The sequence below is a fragment of the Pleurodeles waltl genome, chromosome 3_1 (genome assembly GCF_031143425.1).
Source record: "Pleurodeles waltl isolate 20211129_DDA chromosome 3_1, aPleWal1.hap1.20221129, whole genome shotgun sequence".
NCBI lineage: Eukaryota > Metazoa > Chordata > Amphibia > Caudata > Salamandridae > Pleurodeles > Pleurodeles waltl.
The window spans coordinates 787,813,604-787,838,832 of record NC_090440.1 but is presented as its reverse complement, the minus strand read 5'-3'; the positions used below and the strand labels follow the sequence as shown (position 1 = coordinate 787,838,832).

At 44.4% G+C, this 25,229-nt stretch overlaps 1 protein-coding gene across 4 annotated transcripts in view; it reads right to left on the bottom strand.

Annotated features, from left to right (window-relative positions):
• Positions 1-25,229, bottom strand: part of SBF2 (SET binding factor 2) — a 1,701,375-nt gene that overhangs the window by 991,888 nt on the left and 684,258 nt on the right. For all 4 annotated transcript variants that reach the window (XM_069223624.1, XM_069223621.1, XM_069223622.1 and 1 more), the window contains exon 7: positions 14,576-14,708. In XM_069223624.1, the coding sequence (XP_069079725.1) occupies positions 14,576-14,708 (133 nt within the window). The remainder of the gene's footprint in view (positions 1-14,575; positions 14,709-25,229) is intronic.

Here is a 25,229-nt window from a genome sequence, read left to right as displayed (position 1 = left end):
TTCCTAGCAAGGAGCCAGTACCAGATCATCTGGGCCTCTTGTGACAGGGCTCTGGATTTGGTTCCTTCCTGCTTGTTCAGGTAGTACATGGTAGTTGTATTGACTCTCTGAACCATGAGGGAGTCGGTGTTGAAAGATGGGAGAAATGCCTTGAAAGTTAGATGAACTGCATGGAGTTCGAGGAGATTGATGTGGTATGTTGCCTCCCTCGAAGACCATGAGCCTTGACTTTGTAGGTGATCCATATGAGCTCCCCATCTCAGCAGAAAGGCAGCCATCACAATGGTCTGTGTTGGAGCCTGTTGATGAAATGGCATCCCTTGTAGGAGATTGGTTGAAGAACCCCACCATCTGAGGGATCCGATTGCGTGGAGGGATAGAATGATCCTGTCTTCCCAGTTTCCCATTGTAAGAAGCTGGCCTGGTGTGTGGTGAGCTCCTATGGCCAGCTCCCTACATTGGTGGCAGCGGTGGGATGAGCAGCCAAGACTTAACTAGGAGACATGCAAATCGTATGCAATACCACTAAAGCCACACAGTACTCGCACACCAGACAACCACACAGTGTTACAAAAATAAAGCTACTTTTTATAGTAATACAAATACTAGAATATTTATAGGCAGTCCCCCCAACTGGAGGTAAGTAAACACACTAATTATATACACAATAGCAATCAGTAAGGAGCATAAAAGCAACAAGCATTGGCAAACGTAATAGAAAATAGTGAGAGCCCCAAGGGAGGGCCAAACTATACACTAAGAAAGTGGAATGCAAGATATAGTCCGTCACCCAAGGATGTAGAGTAGTTAGAGGGGAGCTAGTGGAACTTGGAACCCCAAAAGGTGAGTACCAGAGTGCCAACCAGGAGAGAAGAGGTGAGTATGTGGTTTTCCCCCAAACCAACAGGAGGACTTAGAAAAAGGATTGCACAAGACCCAGAACAGAGTGGAAGAACCCAAAGGGGATTCTGGTAGAAGAGGACCTGCAAACGAAGGGGACCAAGTACAGATCGTGATGGAGGTCTAGTCGTGGAAAGAGCCACTACCACCCTTCCGTGGATACAGGACAAGGTTGACAGGGGAAGAAGACCAGCTCTGTAGTGCAGGACATGAAGAGGAGTCCCTGAAGTGATGCAGATTGTGTCCCACGTTGGCTGTCTGGTCGCAGTGGGTCAGTGGTGCAAGAGAACCACCAACAACCCTTGGTAAATGCAAAATAAGAGGAAGACGAGTTGCAAGGGTCTGAAGGACCAGCACAGGCCCAGGGCACTTGACCCAAGGAGGGGAGTCTGGGGTGACCCTCAGCAGTCGGGAGAGTCACCAGAAGAGGCTGTAGCTCCCACAGGCAATCCACTGGCAGCAGGCACAGCAAGTTGCAGTAAGGACCATTCAGCCCACCTGGAAAGGAGTCCCAAGTTGCTGGAGCAGCAGAGAGGAGACTGTGCTTGGCAGGAAGAAGTGCTGGGGGCCAGGGCTACACGAAGCCTGAAGATCCATTGGAGCAGGATCCAACAAGCCTTGGCAGCTGCAAGAGTTGCGGTGCACAGGGGTACTATCCTGCAAGGAAAGGCAAGGGCTTACCGTCTCCCAGGTTGGACGGCTAGCAGAGAGGACCAAGGGGACCAGTCCAGGCCACCACCTGTGATGCAGGATCCACGCAGTTCTGACCACCATCTGTGATGCAGGATCCACGCAGTTCCGGAGGAGAGCAGATCCACGCAGCTGGTGGTCGTTGCAGTTGGTGCCTGCAGATGCAGGGGAGTGACTCCTTCCCTCCAAGGGAGATTACTTCTTGGTGCAGACTGGAGTCTCGTCGACCTGGGAGGATGCCCGGCCAGGGAAATTTTGCAGTTGCTGGAAGGAGATGGAGAAACAATGCTGCAAAGTGGAGCCGTTGCTGGAGTTGCAGATTGTCCGTTCCTGAAGAGTCCAGTTGCGGTTCCAGTGGCCATAAGATGAAGTTAACGATGCAGAGGAGTCCTGGTGGAATCTTGCATGTTGAATCTGAGGACCCACCCAAGAGGGAGACCCTAAATAGCCCAGGAAGAGGGACTGGTCCCCTAGCAAGGTGACCACCTATCAAGAGGGGGATGCGATGTAACCTGCTTGACCTGGCTTCTCAGGTGCTCCCAGGGGCCTCTGCCCACCTTGGATTCAAGATGGAAGAATTAAGTTGCCACCTGGAGGAGATCTGGGTACCAGCCCTGTGGTGGTGATGGACAGGGGAGTGGTCACTCCCCTTTCCTTTATCCAGTCCTTGGACTGGTGCAAACCGGGTTATGCAAGGAGGGCACCAAATGTGCCCTTCAAAGCATACCCGTGGCTTGGTGAGGCTACGCTTCCCAAGCCAGGTAACACCTATTTCCATGGGAAGAGGGTGTTGCCTTCCTCTCCTACAGGAAATCCTATGTTCTGCCTTCCCCTGTCTAAGCAGGTCAAGCAGCAGGAGGGCAGAAACTTGTCTGAGAGGTGGCAGCAGCGTGCCCGGAAAACTCCAGAAGACTGGTAGGAGCAATACTAGGGGTCCTATAAGGAGCCCCCGGAGTGCCTGCAATCAGCATTGGGGTATGATTCCGACTTGTTTGATACCAAACATGCCCAGGTTCGGTGTTCCCATTATGTAGCTGGACATGGGCAGTGACCTGTGGCCAGTACACGGCTAAAATGGCTTTCCTGCACTTATGAAGTCCAGTGCAATGGAACTGTAGCTCGTAGGGGCACCTCTGCTCATGCAGGGGTGCCCTCACACACAGGTACCTGCACTCTGCCTCTGGGCTAGGAAAACCTACCATAGGGGTGACTTACAGTGACCTGGTGCAGTCATCTGTAGTGAAAGGATGCATGCACCTTTTCATGCAGGTTGCAATGGCAGGACTGCAGACACATTTTGCCTGGGCTCCGATGGGTGGCACAATAAATTCTGCAGCCCATTCTAAACTCCTGGTACCCCGATGCCATGGGTACCTAAGTACCATATACTAGGGACTTATAAGGGGGCACCAGTATGCCAACTGTGGGGTGTGCCAAGTCCTAGGCGACCAAATTTAGAGGAAGATATCAAAATCACTGGGGTCCTGGATAGCAGGATCTAAGTGAAAACAGTCAAAGCATACTGAAAAGCAAGCAAAAAGTGGGGTTAGCCATGCCAAAAAGAGGGTTCTTTCCTACACAATCGTCAACTGGTCCTCTAGGCACTCCTGAAGAAGTTGCATGTGGAGGCAAGAGTTAGGAGTCAGGAAGATGCAGGAGGCCAGGGAGCTGAGAAGCGAGGAGACTGTGCACACTGTTGGACGATGTATCGTTTTCAGAGCATGACACTTCAGGAGAATAAATATGCGGTGTTCCTCCGAAGGACACACCTTTCCTGGCAGCGTGTCAATGGTAGCTCCTAAGTAGTGCAACTTCTGGACTGGTGTTGCAGTGGACTTGAGAAAGCTGACATGAAGCTCCAGCCGAAAAAGGAGATTGCAGGTCCACTTGAAATGCAGTTGGGCTTCCAGAAAGGTGGATGCCTTGATCAGCCAATCGTTCAGATACGGGTAGACAAAGATTCGGTGCTTTCGAAGATGTGCTGCCACCACAGCCATGCACTTGGAGAAAATTCTGGATGCTGACTTCAGAACAAACATTAGGAAGTGTACTGGTAGTGGTCTTGCCCCACAACGAAACTTAGGAACTTCCAAAGCTTTTTTGTGATGGAAATATGAAAGTAGGCATCGTGGAGGTCAACGGCGCAAAGCCAGTCTCTGGCGAATCTGGGGATATATCTGTTGTAAGGCCAGCATCCGGAACTTTTCCTTTTGAATCTATTGTTGGCGAGCTTGAGATTGAGTATGGGTCTAAACTCGTTTGTCCTATTTTGGGACGAGAAAGTACCTTGAATAAATGCCTTTCTCCTGTTGGTTGAGGGGAACAGGTTCCACCACCTTCTTTTCTAGGAGGATGGTGACTTCCGCCTTTAAAAGGTTGAGATGAGAAGTGGATGACCTTGGAGGAACAGACGGTAGTGGGGCAGAAAACCTGAGACAATATCCATTCAGCACAAATTTCAAGACCTGTTGTAATGGGTTGCCACTCTGTCAGGTAATTTGTGATGCTTCGAAGTGGGTAACGGAAGAGGGGGAAGAAAGTATTCAAGATTTTGAGGCTGGAGTTTGTCGACTAATCTGATTGGGCTGGTTTGTTGTTCTTCCTCTTTGCTGTTTGCGCTGAGGTTGGTAGGGCCCTTGATACTGCTGCTGAGAATTTTCAGGTAGCCAATGAGGGGTTTGAACCCTTTGAGACTGTGGAAAGGTCAGAAGGTTCTGCGCTCATCCTGGGATTTTTCAAGACTTATGGCTTTCAAACTATCCACCTCAGACTTCATCCTTGCCATCTCATCATCAGCATGTGAGCCGAATAGTGTGGAGCCTGAGAATGGGAAGTTCTGAATACGTTGCTGAGCATCCGGTTTAAGTAATGGCAGGTGTAGCCAGGCATGCCTTCTCAAGGCGACTCCATGGCAGTAAGCATGCACTGAAGGCAATGAGGAATCTGCTGCCGCACTAATGATTTGATTGGAGACCGTGGCACCTCCTTGGATAATCTCCAAAAAATACTCCCTTTGATTTCTTGGGAGGTGGTCCGCAAAAAGAAGGATTGAGTCCAACACAGCCCAAGAGGTCTGTTGCATTGGCTGCTTTCATAGAATTAGCCCCAGCATTACATACTTTGTGGCCCGTAGAGTCCAATTTTCTAATCTCTTTGTCCAGAGAAGTAGTAAAAGGAGACGTGGCATGAGACTTATGAGCAGCTAAGATTACTATCGACTCAGGTGGTGGACTAGAATGTAGAAACAAAGGATCTTGTTCTGGAGGACAATACCTTTTCTGTAGCCTGGAAGGCACTGACTTAGCCACAGCAGGAGTAAGAAAGACTTCCATGGCGGGTTCAAGAAGACTCAGCACTAGCGGGAGCAGAGGCCTCAAGGCTGTACGTTGATGCAGTGTTTCCAATATTACCAAGGTGGATGGCGTTGGAACAGCCACAGGAATATTAAGCTTAACTGCACCTTGAACAAGAACTTCCTGAAAGGTGGTTACATCATCCACCAGTGAGAAACGAGGTTGAGGAGACTCAGATAATGAGGGTTAATAGTCTCTGGTGGACAATGATGACTTGTTTCTATCTTGTAGATGAGCGGCCTGATGTATGATGGCCATCACTAGAGTGATGGCGCCATCTTGCGCATGGCCTGGGAGCTGGATCGGTGCTAGGCACATGCGGCACTGGAGGAGATGGAGGCACAAGTGCCCGAAGAACTGGAGGAGCCGGCTGCACCAGAGACAGACCTTGCGAAGAAGGCTAAGGAGGGGGTGTTGCAGCAGGTGGTGGAGAGGTGGTCGGAGGAGGAGAAGGAGATAAGGGGATGAGCACCAGTGAAGTAGTAACATCTCTGGAATGTTGGGACTCTGACGAATAAATTCTCCTATGTTTTGAAGTTCTTTTCCTCCTTGACATCAAGGGACTCTTCGACGTCGATCTGCCACATCGTTTCCTTCACTGTGACAGTGAGTCTGTCGACGTTGATGCACTCCGCTATGGCGTGCACCATTGTGCGGTGTCTTGACATCGAGCAGCGACGCTTGTACGATATAGAGCCAGTCTTTGATGGTGAACATGTTGGTGCATAACCTCCTCTCAACGTCAATCTCCTCGATCCCGAACGGAAAGTGTTTTCCTACAGAAAAATGCCTCTTAGACCTTCCACGCCCACTGGAGGCTGAGGAAAGAGCTCTGGTGGAAGACTGACCATCACCTTTCTCAGAGATCCCACTGGCTTCTTGCTGGCATCGTCTCTCTGCTCTACCTTGAAGGCAAATATTCTCCCTGTCACATAGGATGCACCTTGAAAATGTCTTACAGATGTTGCAGGAGGCAGGAAGGTGGAAAAAAGGCAGGCAGATGATACAGACCTCATGGGACTCTGTTTTGGCCTTTTTTCTGCCAAAGCGTGGGCATTTGTCAAAAAGACATCGCATTTTCTCAAAGAAAAATGCCTTAATTCCTATCAGCAAAAGACAAAAACCAACAGGGAAAAGTAAAATATGTCGAGTGAAGCTGTTGTCACTGATATTTTTTAACAATTTTGGAAGAATAAAACTTTTAAAAGGTCAAACTCAATGCTCCAGGGTCCTGTCAGCAGGAGCCGGAAAAAAGAACCGAGGTAACTGCCTCTCACTAGACATGATGGATACTGAAGGTCCAGCTGTACTTAAAGACACAGTCTCCTTTTACTTCCTTTATAATGGCAGTCTATGGGCTACTCTGTCCTAAACTCCTTCATTCTTATCTTAGATTACAAAAGGGTTTGTGAAAGATTTTTTCTGTTATTGTTCAAATTATTCATGCATTTGAATGCATGTCTCCTTACTCTATTTCCCTTTTGTATCAAACGAGATGAAGAATTTTGGCCACCGTAGCCTATCCTTTAGGCTGCATAATGACATTCTTAAGTGACTTTGCAAGCCTTCCTGAAGAAGGGCTAACATCAACACTTAAGAAGACATATTGGAAAAAGTGCTCTGGGGTCCCCGCAGGCGGGTGGAACTACTCAATGCTTATGACTATACATGGAAATCCCCTACGAGAGAATTGGGTATAGTCTATATTAGGCCGCATGCACTAGGTCTTGAGTGGCTTTGAGCAACATGATCACTATCATGGCTACCTTAGTTGAGGATGGCTGCTCACTGCTTCACAAGCTGCCATATACATGGAGTGTAACCTCATGGCCAGTGTTGTTTCATAGCGTAAGTAAAATTCTGATGCAAAGCTGTATCCTTGAGGTGTCTTTCCCGATGCAAAGTCTTCTGTTTTGACCTATTGTTCTCAATTTTCAAAGAACAAGTTACTTACCTTTGGTAACGATTTATCTGGTAGACATATATTCTAGTTGAAGATTACTTACCTTAGAATTTCCCCCAGGCTTCAGACTGGATCTGGAGATTTTTCTTCGAGCAGTAACCTTGCACGCCATCAGTTGGTGTTGGTCGACTCCGCGTTCATCGTTAGCGTCATGAACTCTGTGATGATGTCAGGGTCGTACATAGGTGCTGCCTCGGACCGGTGCCGCCAGTTTCTTTTGACGACTTTCCATGCCAAAGCATGGACCCATGAAGAGCATTGAAAATGTTTGCCAGAGGTAAGGCCCTGAAAAGGAAATCCCTGTCCCTAGAAATAAGTTCGCAAGTGGGGAGGATGGGTGGTTTGGTAAGAAATCTGCAACCAGAATATGTCTCTACCAGATAAATCATTACTGAAGGGAAGTAACTTTTTCATCTGATATAGACTGCTAGTTGCAGATTCCTTACCTTATAATTGATACCCAAGCAATATCATCCTCGGTGGTGGGCTGTGAACCAAGATCATACTAAAAAATCCTGCAGGACTGAACGACCAAAGTAGCCATCTCTGCGAACCTGACTGCCCAAGCAGTAATGTTTTGTGAACGTGTGCAGGGATGCCCACGTTGCTGCCCGACAGATGTCCAGGACAGGACCTCTGCGTGCTAATGTTGTAGAAGCAGCAGTTGCTCTTGTGGAGTGAGCGCCCTCAAGGGTTGCTTCTTTGCCACAGCGTAGCACAGTTTGATGCAAAGTAGTACCCATCGTGAGATGGTACGCTTCTCTACCGCCTTTCCTTCCTTCGCACCCACGTACACAACAAAGAGTTGATCTTCCGCCTGGAAATCTTTAGTACGATTGAGGTAGAACGCCAACGCTCTTTTAGGATCCATACGGTGGAGTCTCTCCTCCTCATGAGAAGGATGTGGGGGTGCGTAAAAAGTTGGCAAAGTGATATATCGGCATACATGAAAAGGAGTATCAACCTTGGGAAGAAAGGAGGCCTCTCGTACGAAGCACCACTTTGTCAGGGTGAACAGATAAAACTGGGGGTTTAGAAGAAAGAGCTTGAAGCTCACTCACTCTGCGAGCAGAGGTAAGGGCAACAAGAAATGCAGTTTTGAGAGTAAGGAGCCACAAGTGGCAATTTTGTAACAGCTCAAAAGGGGCACACATCAAGTAAGTGAGGACCAGACTGAGGTCCCACTGAGGCATCGTAAACGGAGTGGGAGGAAACAAATGGGTGAGTCCCTTAAGGAATCTACCAACAAGAGGAGATTTCAAAAGGGAAGGTTGGTCTGGCAATCTAAGAAAGGCTGAGGTAGCCAATAAGTAACCTTTCACGGTGCTGGGCTAAAGAAAGGATGAACAAAAGAACCTCAGAGAGAGGAGCAGAAAGGGGATCAACAAATTTGTTCGAACACCATGCCACACATTTATGCCAATGATAGGCGTATACCGTTTTGGTGGAGGGTCGCCTAGCTGCCAAGATAACATCACGGGCGGAAGGTCAAAAGCTGTCAACTTCTGTTGCTCAATCTCCACACATAACAGCGAAGACTGGACAGGTTGAGGTCGAGGACCATCCCCTGTTGCTCCGACACAAGATCCTCCTGAAGGGGCAGTCTGACTGGAAGATCTGTGGCCATGCTCAGTAGCTCTGGATACCATACTCTCCGTGCCCAGTCTGGAGCCACAAGGACTACTTGGGCCCAGTCATTCTGGATCTTCTTCAGAAGTCTGGACAGAAGTGGTATAGGCAGGAAGGTGTAAAGGAGGCCTGAGTTCCACTCGAGATGAAAAGCGTCACTGAGCAAGTGCCGCCTTGGAAACTCCATTGCGTGCTCTTTGCGGAGGTGAACAGACCTAACCAAGGCTCTCCCCACTGCTGAAAGAGACCTTGCGCCTCCTCCGAATGGAGATGCCATTCATGGTTGATTATGCATCAACGGCTGAGTTTATCTGCTCTGGCGTTCAGAGAGCCTGCCAGATGTTTAACCACTGGGGTAATGCCCTGATGTGCCAGCCACGTCCAGAGGTGCAGTCTCTCTTGACAAAGGATCCAGGACCCTACTCCACCCTGTTTGTTTCAGTACCAAATGGCGGTAGTGTTGTCTGTGAACACTTGTGCCACTTTCCCTTTGAGGGAGGGAAGGAATGCTTTCAATGCAAGCCTGATCGCCCGGAGCTCCAGTAGATTGATGTAGAGTCCAGACTCCACCAGAGACCAAACACCTCCGATCCCCGCTTTCCCATGTGGCCACTGCATCACAGGAGTGATGCGTCTGTCACTACTGTAAGATCTGGTTGGGGAAGGGAGGGGGTGCATGGCTTCATAGAACTCCTTTAGTTGGGCAGGGGTCGCTCCGGCTCCCAGTAACTTGGAGAGGCACAGAGCGGACCCAGAAGTAGGCTCCTCATAGAGGCCTGGAGCGTCGACGCTCCTCCCGCGTCTTTACGCATCAGCGTAGCGACGGGGTGAAGTAGAAGAATGCCTAGCCTTCTTTGACTTCTTCTTAACCGAGTTACCGGAAGACTTGGAAGAAGACGTGTGGTGGTGAATCTGTAAGTGGTCTGAGACTTTCCTCTCAAGTGAGACAGGGAGAGATGAGGAGTTGAGCGCCAGGCCACCACAAGCTTTAGGGACCGCTCCCTTAAAGCCTTCGAGTGCATGGCCTGGCACTCAGAGCACGATTTTGGGTCACGCTCCAAACACCATAAAATCAGTCACTGACATCATGCAATCATGTGGTGACAGTCCTAGCATGGTTTGAACCCGGTCCTCGGTGACATCCTTGATGCACCAGAGGTCACCACAAAACATGACAAAAGTGTCGAAATTGGTAAAAAAATGAGCAGAATAGCTCTCGCCGGAACAGCGCATGGCGCGGAAAGAAAAGAACTGACGTCACAGCGCCGATGCCCTGTGTATATACAACTCTGACATCATTTTGGCAACCACAATGCTAACGACAAATGCAGAGTCAACCGACGCCACCTGACGACGCACAAGGGTACTGCTCAAAGAAAAATCTCTGGATCCAATCTGATGCCTGGGGGAAAATCTAAGATAAGGAATCTGCAACTAGAAGTCTCTATCAGGTTAAATGTCCAGTGTACCTCTGTATTCTAGGGTTTGTCTCTTCGCACTCACTTGGCTCACAAATTGGTTTGCCTCAGCAGCTGTCATGCCTTCGGAATACAGTTTGGAGTAATAATCTACTGTTACTTTATTGATTGCAGCCTGGGTCCTGTCAACCTCTCCTTCTGAGATCAACCACACAGAGATCAGAATTAAATTATTCTCCTTTCTCGTTATAAATGCTTCTTCACCGGGTTTGTCTCCTTCATTATGCTGCATTCCGTCCAAGTACTGTAGTCGGGCCTGCTCAGTCTTCTGTTCAAGTGAATGCACCCTCAGGAATACCTTCACGGCCTCCAATTGAACCAAAGGGCGGCCCATGACACTCATTTTTTCATAATATTACATTGCAAAACGCATAGCACAATCCCAGTAAGATGAGTCTTAAAGGGACGTTAGCTGTAATCTCCATGTCTGTATGTTGGTCAGTGCCAACCCCTCTGGTTTAAAATACTTAAATGCAGACCTGGCAGAAAAGCCTGTTCTAACTCTAATATGCACTCAGCAAGCAAGGAGGTGTCACAGACATCATTTTACAGACTGTATCGGAGTTGCTAGGCCAAGATATTGCAATACACATCAGAGAGGATTACTTAGGCACTAGGCCGGCTGCTTGGTCCATACAGCACTGTGTGAAATTGAGGAAAGCACTCGATAGCTCATAATGGAAAGACACAGGGTTGACTTCAACTGGGGAACTTTGCGATGGCTCCACACTGCCTAATTTTAAGTCATTAAAGAAAGCACACCTTATCCCACCCAGCCAACCCTTGACACACAGTGCAACATTCTGCGTCGGACCTAGCCGACATCCCAAAGACCGAGTAGAATGTATCAAGAGATTCCAGACACGTGTCCGTAAAATTACTCTAATGGGACAGATCTAAGGTACATGTTTTGCCAATGCACTACCCGAATGTTGGCAAGGAGTCATTCAGTTCATGGAGCAGCTAACTGGTTATAGAATGGATGCCTTTTCTGTGGAATGTCTGCTGGGTCTCCGTAAACATACAAAAACTAATAAAACAGCGTGCTGACTGCCGGGATTGTAGACTGGCTAACACGCCCCACTGATCACCAAGAGGAAGGGAGATTTATGCAGGTGAGCAGAGAATAAGAGTCTTCCGTTGTCAAGGCAGCAGACTAACAGGAAGCAGGCTCACGGGGTAGAGTATGATCATTCCACAACTTTCCAAGAATAATGATACGAACCCGTCTTAAAAATGAGCCGACTAATTGCTCTCAGCACCGGAGGAACAGATCTTCTTGATCGGTGTTTAACAACAGACAACTGGGGCACCCAGTTGAAGGAAACAATATATAATACTGACTACAGAAAAATGATCCGGGAGATTGTTGGGTCCGCTGGAATTTAAACAATATACAGTAAGGCTTGCACAATGCCTTCGTTGTCGATGGTTGATTTCAGTCGATAAGCTACAGAAGAAAAGTGCTCTACACTTTTGTGGCATTAGTGGCGCACATCATAGAATAACGCACTATATCTATTTTGCTTTCGTGAAAAGAACAAGATGGTAAACGGATGCAAGGATGAGAGGGGGTTTTGGGCCAGGGATGGAGACAGCAAGTGAGGCAAACAATGGGACTGAGGGAACTGACAAGACAGGCGGAACAGAAATGGCAGATGAAAAACGTATTCACGTCTGCTGCTGCGACAAAGTGTACATATCAAATCCATCGGGGTGAAAAAAGCCAAAGAAAGGAAACGTAGATAGAGGGTCAAAACGTCAGTGCTGTGCTCAGTGGATATAAATGAACATGGCGTGCTTCTTGGCAGATCTCAATGTTACATGAGCCACCCGAAGAGATGGGGAGAGGTATGAGTGAGGGGGAGAGGCAGGAGTATGGATGTTGATGCAACGAAGGGTGCGAAGAGTGCCTGGAGACAAGGGCCATCTTTAGTTGCTCAGAGAATCTTGATTCGGGCTATTGTAGGCTTCGCGAGTTCCCAGACAGGACAGATGGGAGCTAGTAACGGCAGTCACATCGAAAAGAACACAGTTTGGGTGAGAGTCACTCAGATACAGGATAAAGAGAACATTTTGCTAGAGAGATCAACTGGCTGGGGGGAGTGAGGAAGAAGGATGGAAATCAGTGGAATGGAAGTAAAAGGACCCAGAGGGGTTAAATAAAGGTGAGTGAAGGGTACTGTACAATGTGCAAAAAAGTAAAACAAGTCAAAGGTTGACAGAATGTGAACGTAACCACCGGATCTATGACCCTTAAGTACCTCTACACACATACATAAATATACTTCTAAAATGCAGTAGCCTCCTAGTCAAGTCTGTATCTTAATGAACAAAGAGTTAATTGAGTTTTAAGTGTGTTACACATTGCCCTTCGATTGTGAATTCTTAAATGGCAAATGAAAATGTAAATAACAAAGCATCTCAAAAGCAAGTCTGCGAAGATGAAAGAACCTGGTTAGTAGTAAAACACTACCCCTGTACTCTAGGAGAAGCTGTATGGTATCTTGTGAAGGATAATTTGGTAAGGGCAGCTCAAGAAAACATGACCAGGCTCCCGTGGCCAGACAGCCACAATGAGTATTAACTCTGCAAAACCCAGATGTCATATGGGAATCATAAGTGCAGCATAAACAAAGAAAATACATTTCAGCCATCAACTTACCAAAAAGGTATTCGGATAGAAATTCTTTAAAAAAAGATGGTAAGTGTTGCCATTTTAGATGTATCTTCTGGAAACACAAACCAGTCAATAAAGAGACTTCCCCCAAAAGGAAGTTATTTAAATTTCTCTTGGCGGAGCGCCCCCTCCTGACCATTTAAAAGACACAAGTTTGTAATGTTTTCTACTGTTATGTTGATAATGTTGTTGTTCCTTAAACTGAGACTGAGTATATTAGGTGTTTGTGGGTTGGTGCACGTAATGTTTCCCAAGTACTACCTACTGCCAAATATTACTGTCTGATATACTAAGGAAGGTCCCATTCTGAGACAACAAATTTTCTAATTAAATATGTTCTGAGTGAGTTTTTGCCTTCAGGATGGGGGCTGCATTGCCAGGCAACTTCCTTAATAGGTCAAGGGACTGATTGTCTACTAATCTTTTTGGTGTTCCTATAATGAGCCTCCAGAAGATGAACAAAGGGTACCAGATGATGTAAAAAAATATTATGTATTCAGATTATTTTAATTCTCAGTGAGAAAAATCACGCTTGTGTTAAATAAGGCAAAACCATCATGGTAAGGAAACAGTACTGTCTTTTGATGTCAATGTAACTATCGACTCTTTTTGCGTTGGTGGGTAAACTGCAAGGTCCACATTCTGTTGGACCTCTTCTATGCCACTCGATTCTAGAGGAATGTCTACATATAGTCCCAAGAGAGTCTAACACCCCTTCGATGTGGACAGTAGGCAAGGGGTGCCTTGGTTGGAGAGTATCTCTCGAGTCTTTCAAATGTGATCTAGATGATATTGTTTATCATACCAGATCGTTGTGCTTTTGGAAAGCCAACGAAGACTCAATTAGTCTGGTACTGAAGGATAGCCCTGAAAAAATTAACACCTGTTCCATTGCCTAGATGTTAACGGGATACTGCTTCTGGTAGTAATGTTTTGCGACATTGTTTATTTGCAATTATACTCATGTGATATACTCTTAACCTCTCGAATCAAAGGTCTACCTGCTCAAAAAGAAAAACCTTGACATTGGCTAAATGCTCCCTTTCAAGTCTCTAAAATAAGCCCTTTGTAAGAAACGCACCCAAGTTCAACACTTAATCTAACAGGCCTATTTTGTAATGGCCTTTAAAGGTAGCACAATTACAGTTCTTAATGTGTGTGGGCTTGCAATGCAGATCTTTCATCTCCATTCATCTAGCTATGACGTAAGGAAAAGAAAAGAATATTCTTGCAGGCAGTCATAACAGTTGTGGAGTTTAGGACTGGATGCCTCTCGACAAATTCGGATCATAATATTCGGCCAGAACATTATATTATTTTACAGTCCAATGCGTCTTGAGCGATGATCACGGAGCATGGAGACCTACAAAGTCCAAAGTTCTATCCATACATATTTATATGGGGAGAGTGCATGTTTTTATTGCTTGTGCGTTACGTGCACACTACAAGCGTTTACTGACAATTGTGGATGACTCCATTAACTGCATAATTTGCAAATTTCACCAAAATTGTATTTTTTTCTTCAATGGATAACAATGATACTGACAGAGAATGTGCAGCATAATTTGCATTTTTCTGTTGCATGATTTGTTCCTCCACACTGCATAATTCTAGTAGGCCTCAAAATGTTAATAGTTTGGTGGCTGTCATTATGATGGATGAGATCCATACTTCACATGCGACTGTGAAATATTTCCCCTAATTCGTGATTGCCTGTGAAATACGGGTTTTATATAGATGGTTCATAGATGTATGCAGTTGCCTGCTATTTGTCGAAATGTGTTTTGCCATGTTGGTTTTCGCTAGACATTCAGGGAACACCACTGGGGATCTTTTTATCACTCTATGAGAGGATGGAAAGATATATACTGTAGATTCTCACCTGTACTTGAGTGGGAACATTATTGCTTCCAAAGCCCTGCAAGCATCACTGAGACGTTGGAAACTTGTTGAGTGAAAGACAACTTTGTTTTCCGTCAGAACAGCACAAAGTAAGCTAAGCACATTTTGGATTCCTAGAGGGAAGAAAAGAAACGTTTCCAGATTTAGAAAAAGGATACAGTTTAATGAACCACAATGTCAACAATAACATCCCATAACAGGAAAATACTTACAAACCTGTTACTACAGCTGAGTCACCCCTTACACTGTGGCCAGATTATCAAAAGGCCGCATGCCACACTGGGCCTGCTGCAAGGATCCTTTGGAAAAGAGGCCAAGTGTCTGTCTCTTCTCTGTGAGTTTCCGCCTGTCAAGGTAGTTTGTTTGTAAATCCTTAAATGATTGGCACATATGTCGGACTATGTTTATTTAGTTTCACATTTATTTACTGTGATACTAACCCTTTAAGCATCACAATTACCTCCTGCTGTGAGTACAACATATTTTCCATTGTGGCATATTTGACAGTGCTGTTATTAAAGTGATAGGACAGCTTCGTGAGTACTGTAGTCATGTGGGAGACTGTGCTCTGAAAATAAAGCTGTATATTGAAAGAAGGGCAAATAACAAAAAATGTGCAGGAACATATACCTAAATGTATCTCAACGTTGCAAGCACTGGCTTAGTCAAATTTCGTCTTGTAACATTATCTCGACCATACTGATAAGACTGTACTGCCATCATGGATGGGTATATTATTCCATGGCCCTGCATGGCGTTACTCAAGTGGTTCCGTGTGGGGTTGCAAGGAGACTAGTGGTGACAACACTTTCCTATCAGGAGATCCTCAATAACGATATTCACACTCCTGTGATCAGTACAGCTCTGTTCCTACCTCTTAGGCAGAGTCTCACTCCTCAATATCCACAAAGTAATAGTCTGGAAGCAACTGTGGACTTCCAATACAAAGCACATGTTCCAAAGTAAGGTAGCTGCTAATTTATTTTTACATCTAGCACGTATAATTAATGCGAATTACTGCTCATTTTAACAGTGGGAGTTTCCTTTTCTTTTTCAGTTGACCACATTTTTCTGTTTGTTCAACATAAGCAATAGTGCTCTTCCCTCCCCCCTTCTAATGTAGTTGGGGTGATAAACCCTGGGGACTCACAAACTGGACTTATTGTTGATGAGCGCAAAGTTCAGGGGAGTAGCTTGCTCAGTAAGATTTGGGGGGAGGATTGTGGTTGTGAGCATCAGATTTTCCAATAATCATGTTTATCATCGTTTTATTTGTAAATGGGCGGGGCCATGGGGGATGAAAGGGACCAGGGGGAGTGGAGTCACTCCCCTCAGTGCGCAAGTGTGTTTGGCTGCCCATCTTAGGATGGTCAAACACATGCACACTGAGCTCTCTCCAACCCAGCACTGTGTTGCCGAGTTGAAGACTGCAGGCCCAGGCTCCCAGTCTTCCAAGAAGCGCAAAGCCAAGGCGCTCAGGCCAATCCTGACGTTGCTCTCATGCATTAGGACTCGCTGCAGGGCAGGCTGGTAGCCTGTGCCTTCACTGAAGCCTGGAGACCAGCGATGCGGTGTGGAGTCAGGTAAGTTTATTTTTGTATTTATTTTGTTTGTTTGTTTTGTCATCATAGCCACCCATTCCCCCGCCACTTGAGCAGGGCACGAGAGGGCCTAAAAGGCAGTGGGAGATGAATGCGGATTGGTAGGGGTACTAAGCAAGTGGAAACACAATATGTTGTAAAATAAGCAACATTTTCTAAGACTTTCAAAGCAGAGAGGGAGAAAGTGTGTGTACGTTTTTGTCTGTGTGTACGGATTTTATTTTTGTGAAATCCGACCTACACTACGCCATACCCAACTGAAAGCACTTGTGCCCAACTATTTTCCAGAAAATACAGTTATTAGGGGGCGGTGTAGCACCCCAAACGCCCCCCACTGAAGCTGCACCTCTGACAAAGCTTGTGTCCAAGAATTGCCAGCACTGGGTTGCAAACACTGGGCATCAGCACTACTGAGGACTGCATTTACCATAATGCCTTAGAAGTACTGGTGCAGGCTAGTGGTTAGTGTATTCTACTTCACTGTTATTAGTTATACAACTATGTTAACTCAGCAATTACAACACTCACAAATTCTCATTGGCCATTTAACAATCCAACAAGGATTCTATGTATTAAACTGGCCTCATATTTAGTTAAATGTTAACCCGTTTGCGTCACTCAATATGAACGTCATTAGACCAGAGCTCGCTTTAGTTTTAATTATCTGCTCTGTAGATGTACCGGAAGCCTCAGTCTTGTTTACATTTACCACATAACGCACAACATTACTGACACAATCTCTTTGATGTATCTCGAACAATACAGATTTTTTACACATAACAATCATAGCATATTTTTTTTAACACTGGGAAATAAATGTAATATTCACACAAAAAAAGTCTCAATCACACTCAAAATTGAGTAGCAACGCCAACCAACAGAAGTCACACTCATGGAATGTGACAAAAGGAGAAGGGGGGGGGGGCCTGGAGGGGCCATATTTTGCAACCCTTTGAGGAACTTCATAATAACCTGAGATTTAAAAAACAAAGAGTCGTCTGGCAACCGTGAAAAATCTGAAAGAGACAACAAGTACTCTTTAACAGGGTCCAAAGTAAGACCTTGCTGGGCTAGGGACACCACAAACAACAAACCTTGGGATGGTTGAGCTGAAGTTGGTCAGTCTATGTAGAAATGCACCAAGCAACAAACTCATCCCAACGACAGGCATATACAGATAACGTTTAGGGATGCCTAACTGCAAAGATGACATCAACCAATGAAGGTCTACAGCACTCTGATGCTGCCCAAACTCCAAGCATTAGGGTAGAGATTGTACAGGCCCAGGGTACAAGACCCTGCCCCATGTTGCCACAAAACATCTTCCTGAATGGGCAGCCTAATCAGAGGACATATGCTCATTCCCAGGAGTTTGAGATGTCATACTCTCCATGCCCAATCAGGAGGCACTATGGTGAGTTAGGCCTGGTCCGTACTGATCTTCATCAGAACTCGAGGCAGAAGTGGTATCTGTGGAAAGGGGTACAGAAATCCCATGTTCCACTCTAAGCAGAACATGTCTGACTGCGAGACTCTTTGGAAACTCCAGTGCTCAGAAGTGCTGACACTGCATGTTCAGTGGCCAAAAGATTGAGTCAGGGTTCTTCCCATTCGTGGAAAAGGCCCTGTGCCACCTCTGGATGTAACTGTTGTTCATGAAGGTCACCGCAGATTCAATCACAGATCAAGATTCAGACAAAATCGGGGAAATCGTCCCCCGAACTCAGAACAATCTCACCACACATTACAAACAAGACGCAATCAGTATTGGAGGGACTGAAGGAGATTCCGATCTATAATCTGAGTCAAATGACCTTGGATGACCATTGCATCAGCTTGTTATCGAAAGGCTTGTCCTTTGTACCGAATTCAGACATAAATAAATTTGAATTGATGAGAAACCTTCAGGCATTCTTCAGACGAGTGAGACTAAAAAGGTTTTTTTCATCGTCTCCCCCTACTACCACTGTTAGCAGATCAGGACTCAAATTGCCATCTACGTTTACTCCCCCGTTAGAAGCTTTGGGTCCCGAAATAGCTATATTTGAGAGGACAGTGACTAGTAAAATTAAGAAAATGCTTCTACATGCCCCAAGATCCAGGTCCAATCTTAGCAAAGATGAAAGCATGGCACTAAAAAGTCTTAAAAATACCAGGACTATCACTGTTAAACCATGTGATAAAGGGGGTGGTATAGCTATTCTAGACACCAATTTATATATGGACAATATGGAAAACATGTTGCAGTGTCCGGTCTTTTATAAATCTATACCAGGCCACCCTGAAATCAAATTGAAGAGATCAATCAAAACTACGAATCTAGAAGCATTAGAAGCGGGCGTTATTTGTAAGAAAGAATTTGATTTTTTGACTCCAGTCCATACTAGAATCCCGATTATCTATGGTCTACCTAAGATTCACAAGGACGCCAGTAATCCACCTATGCGTCCGATTGTATCCACCATAGGCTCGGCCATTGAGCCATTGTCAAAGTACGTTGATACCTTTCTGAAACCGATGGTAGCCCTTTTACCATCTTACATCAGAGACACAGGACACTTCATTTCTAAGATCGAGGGCCTGCAATATAGACCTGATGGGGAATATCTGGTGACCATGGACCTTGAGTCTTTATATACGAATATACCCCAGCAAGAAGCCATTGATGTTGTAGCACTATATCTAAACAGACGGGGAGATGATCCAGCATTGAGTTTCATTCTGAAATGTTTGGAAACTGTACTATTTAATAACTACTTTGATTTTAATGGCAAAATGTATCATCAAATCAAAGGAGTCAGTATGGGTGCTGCCTGTGCACCTAGTGTGGCGAACCTATATGTGGGAGCATTCGAGGACAAGTTCATTTACAACAAAATGGCCCCTTTCTATGAGAATGTGCAGGCCTGGAGTAGATTTATTGATGATGTTTTCTTCATTTGGAAAGGCAGTGAAGACCAACTACTAGAATTTTACAGTTGGCTCAATCTGTGTGACAGCAACCTCAGATTTACGATTAAATACGACCATCATTTGGTTGAATTCCTGGATGTGTATATCAAACACTATCAAGGGCACTTGCTTATGACCCTATACACTAAACCCACGGCTAGGAACACGCTGCTTCACTTAGATAGTTTCCATCCCCGTAACCAGAAGCAGCCTATTCCTTTTTCACAATTCCTGAGACTCAGGAGAAATTGCACAAGCATGGCAGACTTTTTGAAACATGCCGCAGATCTTACGTGCAAATTTGAGCAGAGAGGTTATCCGATTAGAACCATCAAAGATTCCTTAAAAAGAGCCAAGTTTTACAACCGTGAGGCCCTGTTTTCAAAACAACGATGCAAGACCAGTGACCGGCTAGCCTTTGTGATTCACCATTCTACCCTGAATAATCAAATCAGGGGTATTATTAACAAAGAATGGCACATTTTGAATTCCAATACTGAAGCGGATAAACTTGAAAAACCATTGTTCGCTTTCAGGAGGAACAAAAACCTACGGAACCATTTGGTGAAATCAGCTCCCAATTTTGTATCTACTTTTGGCCAAAAGTCACTAACAGGATCTAATCCAGTTACGGGCAATTACAAATGTGGTCAATGCCACGCCTGTGACTCAGCCATTGTTGCAAAAGAGTTTACATTCAATGACAAGACTATCCCATTTATGGACATGACTAATTGTAGATCTAAAAATGTAATTTACTTGATTATTTGCCCCTGCAACCTGGGATATATAGGTGAGACCTCCAGGGAATTTAGAACTAGGCTATCGGAACATAAATCTGCGATTAGGACACAAAAGATCAACGCCCCCCTAGTTGCCCATTGGTTATCTTTAAACCACAAGGAGGTAGATATCAGGTGGATTATTCTTGAGAAAGTACTGACAAGAAACGATGTGGACCCTGAAAAACAAAGGAAAAAGAAAGAAGTGTTTGGGATTTTTTCTTTAAACACATATGAGAATAGCCTGAACGAAGATCTCCCTTGGAGCAATGCCATCTGAGTACTTATGTACAGGATTACCTGAGGGGTCAATAATTTTCCAGGTGCCTACCACAGGGTTGCTTTGTGCTCTCCTGTAGTGGCCCTTTATCTTACTTTGAAGTGAATTCTTCACTTTATACGATAAAACTGTTTTCGGTTCTTTCTTATAAAACCTTATGTTATCGATTTGTATTATATACACGATACGTACTGTATTTTACTAACCCATTTTGTGCCTACCCTTGGGACATTGAGTACCCTGTACTTTGACGTTCCAAGATGGCGCCCACTGTTTTGGGCGTGCTGGTAAGTGATATCTACTCTTTGGTTTGATTTAGAATTGGCCATTATTTTTTATATTTTTTATTTTTGGTTATTTCCTTTTGCCACTACTATATGGCTATGACTCTACAGTTTGATTGTACCTCTTATTCTCTGTAGATTTTGGCATATTTCATGATGTTTTGACGGTTCTAAGATGGCGCATGTTTGACCATTTCCTTAGATGGCCCCTACTGGCCTGTTTCTATGTTCATCGCATCACCTGTGGTGATTTGGTTTAAATAGGAGGCAGCTGGGGAAGTACGGGTTATTGCTCCTCGAGAGATCATTGTGGTGGTCATATGTCCTGGATCCTGCTGATACTGGTAGGCTAGCTTTGCTGAACCTTTGTGGATTGAATTATTTTATACCGTCTGGATTGTGTCATTTCTATCTGGCTCATGACTCCCCCCTGTTCCCTTGCAGTTAGCAAGTTGTTCCCTACCAGTTTGGTATCCTTGTGGGTTTCCCCTGTGGATTACGTTTTTTAAACCATGTGAACTTGTAGGTAAGTCTGTAGTTAGCGATTGTACATATGAGCAGATTTTTTCTTTTCTATCCTGTGGACTTTTCTGCCCTGTGCAAGCTAATGATTTCATTATGTTTGCTTTTAGAGTGAGAAAGCGTAGCTTCATTTAGCTATATCCATGTGTTAGTCCTTCATTTTGGACTACAAATTTGAAGTTGGAGAGTGTTTAATCCAGCCTGTAAGGGATATCTAAGTTCTTTCATATCTAAGGTATTTTATCTTATTTTAATATAAACAAACTAGTCTTTTACTATTCTTGACTAGATTCTCTCGGTGGTAATCCAACACTTTTAGGCTATAGGTGATTCTATTTCTGCACTTTATCTAGTATTTTGCTGGACACTAATGGTGCTTTCCTTGGATCTTTAGATTTATTTACCTTTATTAAGCATTGGTTTTATAGATTTTGATCTTGGGCACTTTATCGGTGTTTTTTCTTAATTAAGTCACTTGAGTTGGTCTGGTTGCAAATCTGACATGATTCGAGCCTTCCCCCTATGCAAAGAATTGTAATGAATAATTTTGATGTTTCTTTGATAGGCAGATTACAAGATATACGTATGCCAATTATACTGAATCATAAAGTCCTGATGAAGGTGTATTTATATTTTTCTTCACTCACCGAAACGCGCGTCGGCTTGTAAATTGGCATGTCTTGAACATTGGCATGAAGTGTTTGAAATTGGCAAATTTGAAGCCCTGACCAGGATTGGCTACCATCAGGCCTGTAACACGAGAATTTGAATCAGGAAATTATAACCTAGAATTGGCTGTTATTATGTTGAAATTTATACAATCCAAACTACAACGCATAATTGTAGCATCAAAGCAGTAACTTTATTGTGCGGTTTAAATATCCTCTCATGTATTAGGCGGTTGTAAATTTGTATGTATATTATTTTGTGATTTTGTTGGTTCTGTGTTATTTGTTAATTTTTGCGTATTTACTGGTATGTTATTTATGTTTTCATATATGTATGTTTCATTTAGGGTAGGGGGTTGTATTATAATTTTTTTGGTTGATTCTATGTTGATTATATTATGTGCGAACTGAATGTTTAATTAGCTATAATAAATATCTAAATTGAAATATATTGTATGTTGTATATTTGAATTTAAGATTTCCATTCCTATGTTTGCTATGTTAATGGAGAGTAAACTACGTTATACTCATAATACATGAACAGCAAGGCGCCAACGCTACGGCATTCAAGGAACCGTCACCTACCCTTGGGTAGCATGCTTCATCATAGGATTTCTCCTCAAACTATAAACTAGTTGTTATGCTGTGGTCTAAAACATCCTGAGGGGAGGTGCTCTTGAGAATGGTCATGCCATGTGTGCAATGGTGTGGGAGAAGGGAAAAGTGCGACGCTAAGGAAGTAAGAGAACTGTGAAGAAGCTAAAACTACTTCCTAATGGAACTAAATCTATATTTCTTAAGGTCCTTCAGGGTTAGGATTAAAAAGAAAAGGGAAAATAGTTCAACCCTAATTTGAATCATAAGTCAACATGTTTCAGTCTTGTGTGTCCCTATCATGGGCGACCTAGGCTTTCATCAGAACCATAAATCAATAGTCACTGTGCATGCTCAAATCAGAAGAGTAAATTGAGTAAAAAAGTAGAATGATGCAGCTAATGATCCATTAATTGAGAAGGGATCCACTGTTATCGGTCCCCTCATGAGTAGGATACAAGACCTCAACTTGAGGCCTTCTGGCAGGGACGGAATGGGCTGGGACTGACCCTTAGGCAGAACTCTGCCCATCTGAGCAGGTCAGAGTGTTGGGAAGAACTGCTGGAAGTTCTGAGAAGAGACAGGACCACCACGTGGATAGAAAGAGCCACAAGGATCATTTGCAGCCTATTCTGTCCAAGCTGCCCCTCCCTCCCTAAGTCACAGTATGGTCCTGTGGAGTCCATTCCTTCATGCCGGCTCAGTGAGGGTGACCCGGGGACCCTTTCCCTGGTACACTGTTCTTTCCCTGCCCAGGAGAATACAGGCAGAAAAACATTTGTGTCCCACCAGGTAGAAGCACACATGTTTTTCCCTGCCTGTGCTCTTGTGGGCAGGGAAACATAGAATTGCTCCCACCCAGCGGGAACAGGAAGAAAAGGTTGTCCCGCCTGGTGGGATCAATGTTGGCTCCTGCTACACCCGGAATGGGTGCTGGCAGAGAAGAGATGGCAAGGCTGCAAGCGCCATAGCCCCGCCCCAACATGAGAAATGTTGGGGGGAGCCACAGATGGGGCACCCCACATTAGAAAAGTAAAAAAACTGTCTGGTTCCTGTGTAGCACCATAGAATGGGACCACTTTCAAGGAGACGGTGGGGCGCCTGGAGACTCCTCACAGCCCATAACATAAAAAATGGTGGGGGGTGCCCCAGGTGGGCGCTGGGGTAGCCCATAAATTTAAAAAAAATGCAGTGTTACCAGCTTCTGCATGGCCCCAGGGAATATGGGCACTTGCAGTGTGCGGGAGGAGCTGCAGGGACCTTAAGGCTCCCCATGTGGCCACCAACAAAAATTAAAGCTGTGGGTGTCCTGGATAATAATGGGACACCCATTATAAAATAATTGATTATTCACTGCTCCTAGCAAGCAGCAGCCAATAATGCCCTTCAAGGTGGTAATGTACATACATTTTGCTGCTTATAGTGCCTCCAATCTGGGCAGGGGCACCACGAGCATGTTGTTAACTATTGGAGGGGGTTCAAGGGAGTGAAGCACCCCCCAAAATACTTTAAAAAATAACCCTATGATAATAATTGGTGGTTTTAAGTATTCCTAGACCTGGAGCTTTTGCTTTCCAGTTTGGGAATGGAGGGACCTCTTGTAATTGGTTTTATGGCTGTATTATGTGGCCTGAGGAGAGTAAAAAACAGACTGGTGCATGTTTAATCTGTTTTATTTGCTATATGTGCTTTACTGAAGTGTTTATTGACAAAGCAATTAAGCTTGCCACTCTGGAAATTCACAGAAAAAAAAACAAAAGTTAAAGTGGCAGTTACAGTTAGGTATTGGAAAAAAACACTGGGGAAAAAAAAAGTTTAAAGTGATGTTACAGTTAGGTGAAACTATCAGGTAAACCATATCAGTTTGAACTAAAAAAAAAAACACTGAAATACATCAGTTATAGTTATCTCAAATAACTATAACTTGGGCCAAAAAGTAACTATAACTCACGCCTTGGCCATGCACTGCTAATTACCTCCCACATTACATCACTCATGGCATGATTTATGACATTATTGATAACATCATTGCAAAATTTGAAATTACATCACTTATGTACACAGAGCAGTCATAAGTTATAATGACTTTAGGGCACGAGTTATAGTTACTTGAGAAAACTATAACTGATGAATTTCAGTGTTTTTTTTTTTAAGCTTAAAATTGTATGATTTAAGTGACATTTTCACCCACGTATAACATCATTTTAACCTTTGTTTGTTTAGTGAATATATCTGTTAAAATCAGTACCAGAAGACGAGATCAGAAGTAGCAGTCTTTTTTGGTGTCTCCACTCCCAGCTTGACTCTGTTCTCCTCAGTTGACAGGACAGAATCCTCACCTCAACATCCTAATGCAGACATCCTCTCAACAGAAGGAATGTTCTATCACAGAGTGCAGGGGGGGGGGGCTAGAAAGGAGCTGTCCAATTTTGTCAATTATAATGTTATAACAAGAGGTATAACCTTAAAGATGATAAATATAATAATACTAATTATAACACATCCCCTAAGCTACAAATTGTTGAACTATATATGATGAAGTAGTGGTTACATTGCGTAACTAACGACATAGGACATTGACTGGGAAAGATATATAACAAAGTCAATTACAACACAATGGTTATAGCACTTGTGATTCTATCTCATGACATAGTCCTTGTGCCAAGAGTGAGGACTTAGAATTCTTCGCCTGAAGCACCTGTGGTTCGACCAGTGTGTGGTGTTAATACCTGTGTTGTTCCTTCTGGGGTGCTGCTTTACCAATCTGTCCATGCACCACATTTGACCAATGTCATAGAATTAGGAGATGTCGTCACCTCTTCTCATCGGTTTATTAAATTAGACCTAATCTCCTATTTTCCACCTTTGTTGTTTAGTTCCATATTTGAGGTTATAACGTTCTTTGTATTTGTTTTGGTGCAATATGATTTTGTTCTTCCTTATTTCTGCGT